General features: G+C 55.3%; 1 protein-coding gene across 1 annotated transcript in view; it reads right to left on the bottom strand.

Annotated features, from left to right (window-relative positions):
- Positions 1-5390, bottom strand: part of LOC311322347 (E3 ubiquitin-protein ligase DTX4-like) — a gene marked incomplete at its 3' end in the record, with an annotated part of 28296 nt that extends 22906 nt beyond the window's left edge. The window contains exons 1-2 of the mRNA XM_084454414.1: positions 5215-5390; positions 4763-4977 (exon numbers count right to left, since the gene is read on the bottom strand). Coding sequence (XP_084310540.1) covers positions 4763-4977; positions 5215-5216 — 217 coding nt within the window. The 5' untranslated portion in view covers positions 5217-5390. The remainder of the gene's footprint in view (positions 1-4762; positions 4978-5214) is intronic.
- Positions 5391-5614: the final 224 nt, after the last annotated feature.

Raw genomic sequence — 5614 nt, 5'->3', positions numbered from 1 at the left:
CCCCCACCCTCCCCAACACTGGCTACACACAGACCCCCACCCAACACTAGCTACACACAGACCCCCACCCAACACTAGCTACACACAGACCCCCACCCTCCCCAACACTGGCTACATACAGACCCCCACCCTCCCCAACACTGACTACATACAGACCCCCACCCTCCCCAACACTGGCTACACACAGACCCCCACCCTCCCCAACACTAGCTACACACAGACCCCCACCCTCCCCAACACTAGCTACACACAGACCCCCACCCTCCCCAACACTGACTACACACAGACCCCCACCCTCCCCAACACTGGCTACACACAGACCCCCACCCAACACTGGCTACACACAGACCCCCACCCAACACTGGCTACACACAGACCCCCACCCTCCCCCCAACACTAGCTACACACAGACCCCCACCCAACACTGACTACACACAGACCCCACCCTCCCCAACACTGGCTACACACAGACCCCCACCCTCCCCAACACTAGCTACACACAGACCCCCACCCTCCCCAACACTAGCTACACACAGACCCCCACCCTCCCCAACACTAGCTACACACAGACCCCCACCCTCCCCAACACTGGCTACACACAGACCCCCACCCTCCCCAACACTAGCTACACACAGACCCCCACCCTCCCCAACACTAGCTACACACAGACCCTCCCCAACACTAGCTACACACAGACCCCCACCCTCCCCAACACTAGCTACACACAGACCCTCCCCAACACTGGCTACACACAGACCCCCACCCTCCCCAACACTGACTACACACAGACCCCCACCCTCCCCAACACTGGCTACACACAGACCCCCACCCTCCCCAACACTGGCTACACACAGACCCCCACCCTCCCCAACACTGACTACACACAGACCCCCACCCAACACTGGCTACACAAAGACCCCCACCCTCCCCAACACTGGCTACACTCAGACCCCCACCCTCCCCAACACTGGCTACACACAGACCCCCACCCAACACTGGCTACACACAGACCCCCACCCAACACTAGCTACACACAGACCCCCACCCTCCCCAACACTAGCTACACACAGACCCCCACCCTCCCCAACACTGGCTACACACAGACCCTCACCCTCCCCAACACTGGCTACACACAGACCCCCACCCTCCCCAACACTAGCTACACACAGACCCCCACCCTCCCCAACACTGGCTACACACAGACCCTCACCCTCCCCAACACTAGCTACACACAGACCCTCCCCCTCCCCAACACTGGCTACACACAGACCCCCACCCTCCCCAACACTAGCTACACACAGACCCCCACCCTCCCCAACACTAGCTACACACAGACCCCCACCCTCCCCAACACTGGCTACACACAGACCCCCACCCTCCCCAACACTGGCTACACACAGACCCCCACCCTCCCCAACACTAGCTACACACAGACCCCCACCCTCCCCAACACTAGCTACACACAGACCCCCACCCTCCCCAACACTGGCTACACACAGACCCCCACCCTCCCCAACACTGGCTACACACAGACCCCCACCCTCCCCAACACTGGCTACACACAGACCCCCACCCTCCCCAACACTAGCTACACACAGACCCCCACCCTCCCCAACACTGGCTACATACAGACCCCCACCCTCCCCAACACTGGCTACACACAGACCCCCACCCTCCCCAACACTGGCTACACACAGACCCTCACCCTCCCCAACACTGGCTACACACAGACCCCCACCCTCCCCAACACTGGCTACACACAGACCCCCACCCAACACTAGCTACACACAGACCCCCACCCTCCCCAACACTGGCTACACACAGACCCCCACCCAACACTAGCTACACACAGACCCCCACCCTCCCCAACACTAGCTACACACAGACCCCCACCCAACACTAGCTACACACAGACCCCCACCCTCCCCAACACTAGCTACATACAGACCCCCACCCTCCCCAACACTGGCTACACACAGACCCCCACCCAACACTGGCTACACACAGACCCCCACCCAACACTGGCTACACACAGACCCCCACCCAACACTAGCTACATACAGACCCCCACCCTCCCCAACACTGGCTACATACAGACCCCCACCCTCCCCAACTATAGGCTACATACAGACCCCCACCCTCCCCAACTATAGGCTACACCCCTCCCAGGGACTGATGTTGCCCCCTGAGCAAGTTCTCTCAATCACAAGCCACTGTTCTCCTGTGAACCACATCCTCTTTTTCTGTGTGACTGTATCGGTGGGAAAAAAGCAAAACTAAATCTCACTCTGTTTCACATCTCCAAGGTGCAATCTGCTGTGTGTGTGTGTGTGTGTGTGTGTGTGTGTGTGTGTGTGTGTGTGTGTGTGTGTGTGTGTGAGACTAAGTCAGTGGTCGGGAGGCCATGAGCGTGTCCTTGTACAGAAACGCTGCCCATTGTCTGAACTCTGTGAATGGAACACACGGCCGTCGCCCGTCACAGTCACACTCTCGCGTTGCCTAGCAGCCACACAGCCCCAGCCTGTCACTGCTCCTCAGATACACAACAACAACACAACAACAACAACACAACACCAGCGTTCTGATTCCACAGCCTTGCGCCACGGAGATGCTGATGTACAGGTATGACGCGACGACAGACTAACTACACTCCTTTCAAACGACTTCTCTCTCTCTCTCATCCCTCTCTTTCTCTCTCTCTCATCCCTCTCTTTCTCTCTCTCTCATCCCTCTCTTCCTTTTTAGCTCATCTTCCACTTGGCTGGACTTGTAATTACCGGTACGCCCTCTTTCCCATGTTTCAGGGTTCGGTGTGGCTGTGCCTACAATGTGTGTGTGTGTGAGTGTGTGAGTGAGAGAGTGTGTGTGAGTGTGTGAGTGAGAGAGTGTGTGTGAGTGTGTGAGTGAGAGAGTGTGTGTGAGTGTGCGTGTGTGAGTGAGAGAGTGTGTGTGAGTGTGCGTGTGCACGCTCACTGAGTCTAGTGCAACAATAGAGGCGCTCACATCTGTTCCCCAGTTTCAACAAAGAACCTGAGAGAGAGAGAGAGAGAGAGAGAGAGAGAGAGAGAGAGAGAGGGAGGCGGGTTTCCTAATTATCACAATCCTTCTAACTCCCTCTCTTTCTACCCCTTCGTCTCCCTCCCTCCCTCTCACTCACATCCAAACCCATGACGACAGCCCCCAGATCTGCTCTATTCACAACGTTTTAGACGGAGAGAGGGAGAGAGAATGAGAGAGAGAGAGAGAGAGAGAGAGAGAGAGAGGGAGAGAGAGGGAGGGAGAGAGGTGATGAGAGAGAATGAGAGAGAGGGAGGGAGAGAAAGAGAGAGAATGAGAGAGAGGGAAAGAGGAGAGGGTTGATATAAAGGCTGCCAAAAAGCGATTCTCTGCCCATTACGCCACCGAATATTCTCTCCCTCCGTTCCTGCCGAGCCTCTCCGTCACCCCCCTCACCCCGGCAGCTGTGTGCGGGAGATTTGGGGGAAAAGAATGTACCCCCTCCTCATCACCCTATAGAGACTCACTGCGCTACAGCTGTTGCGGGTCGTCACACTTTCACCTCCTCCTGGGGTGGGAGCGTACGAGTGGAACTCGGAACTAATCCTGACGCATTCCGCACTCCGATTCTAGACCCGTAGTTCTAATTGATTCCTTCTGAATCCTGACTACAGACGTGCCTCGACACTTTTTCCTGTGTAATGCTGGTACCCTCTTCTGTCACTAAAGCCTATTCATCCGCACTAAAGCTACAGCTATGTAATAGGATGGAGATGACGACAACAACCACAACCACAACAACAACAGAGGACTTTGAGAAGTCAAAATGGGAGTAACTCAAAGAACTGTGATATGACTTCACCTGCCAATCAAGTCTGTAATTACATAAAGGAACAACAAGAATCCCAACAACAACATTGTTGACAATTGTCAGGCTCTGTCTGACAGAGTCCAACAGAAGTGTGATTGTGACTGGCTGCCACTGAAACACAGATAGAAATTCAGAATGGGTTTCCCATCCCAGACAAGTGCTTGAGAATAGCCCATGTTGCATTACATTACAGTCATTTAGCAGACACTTTTGTCCAAAGCAACATACAATAATTGCATTTAACGTAGGTAGTCAGTGTACCACTATTTGCTTGAACTCCCAAGAGCATCTCCTTTCTAAACAAGTGATTAAGAGCATAATCTAGTTCTGAAGCCAAAGTGCAAGAGCAGCAAAATATAAAAACAATAGGTGCTTTAAGTAGGAAGTCTATCCAAACCACCAGTAGATCCTGCAAAGTGTCATCACATCCCACGCCATCCCTCCTCCCACCCCTCCCACCGTCCCTCTCTCCTCTCCCCTAGCCCGGAGCTCGTCCTCCCTCTCTCCTTCTCCCCTAGCCCGGAGCTCGTCCTCCCTCTCTCCTTCTCCCCTAGCCCGGAGCTCGTCCTCCCTCTCTCCTTCTCCCCTAGCCCGGAGCTCGTCCTCCCTCTCTCCTTCTCCCCTAGCCCGGAGCTCGTCCTCCCTCTCTCCTTCTCCCCTAGCCCGGAGCTCGTCCTCCCTCTCTCCTTGTCCCCTAGCCCGGAGCTCGTCCTCCCTCTCTCCTTCTCCCCTAGCCCGGAGCTCGTCCTCCCTCTCTCCTTCTCCCCTAGCCCGGAGCTCGTCCTCCCTCTCTCCTTCTCCCCTAGCCCGGAGCTCGTCCTCCCTCTCTCCTCTCCCCTAGCCCGGAGCTCGTCCTCCCTCTCTCCTCTCCCCTAGCCCGGAGCTCGTCCTTACCTGTGTCCTGTCTGAACTGATGCATGGACTGGAGGTCTATGATGTAGGGCGACAGGCGGTTGTCGACCTGGCCTAGCACGACGCTGCCACCCCGGGGGTCGCTTCGTACCACCGCCTCGATGTGGTGAGACACGGCCGGGCCGTAGGGCCGCCACCGGCCGTGCTCATCCAGCCATTCCCACACCACCACGGCGGAGGCTACGAGCATGTTGGCCCTGGGAGAAGAGACACAGACGGCTTGTTAAAGGACCACCGGCCCGCGGGTTTAAGGGACGTTGATGTTGTATTTACAGAAAATGCCTTGAACCCGACTAGACTTTTACTTCTGGTTGATATCGGTTTCAATTTCAGCGACTCTGTCTCACTTCGGATCTTACATGTTGAAGAAGTTTCGTGTAAAGCTGTGTGTTTGTGTAGGCTATCTCACATAAACAAACAAATAGCATTCTTACATTTAGTTCGCCGGCGACGGTCTATGCGAGGAAACGTAACATCTGGACACGAATATCCACAACGCGTCCATAGTCGGCGGAGGAGAAATCGGTGTCTCCGGTTGTTTTCCGAGCGGTTAGTAGAACTAGGCTATAGTTACAAAAGAAAACACGACGGGACGAACGGAAGCGTATAAAGTCAACGTTGTCAGAATTCTTCGTGTCGAGAGAGAAAAAAAAACGACCAACGCGTTATTTTCAGAAAGAGAAACGGGGAAGAAAGAGTAAAAAACGGGTAAATCTCGGGTGTTTCCAGGCGGACAGACCGACCGGGGCGGAGCAGCGCTGTTGTTGAAAACCTCGGAAAAGTGACATTCAACACCGCGCGCGCACACGCCAGGCAGTAGAACCCTAGAACCAT

This window comes from Borostomias antarcticus (assembly GCF_949987555.1).
Source record: "Borostomias antarcticus genome assembly, chromosome: 20".
Taxonomy (NCBI): domain Eukaryota; kingdom Metazoa; phylum Chordata; class Actinopteri; order Stomiiformes; family Stomiidae; genus Borostomias; species Borostomias antarcticus.
Note: the sequence above shows the minus strand (reverse complement) of the source record. Positions and strands in the feature narration are given on the sequence as shown.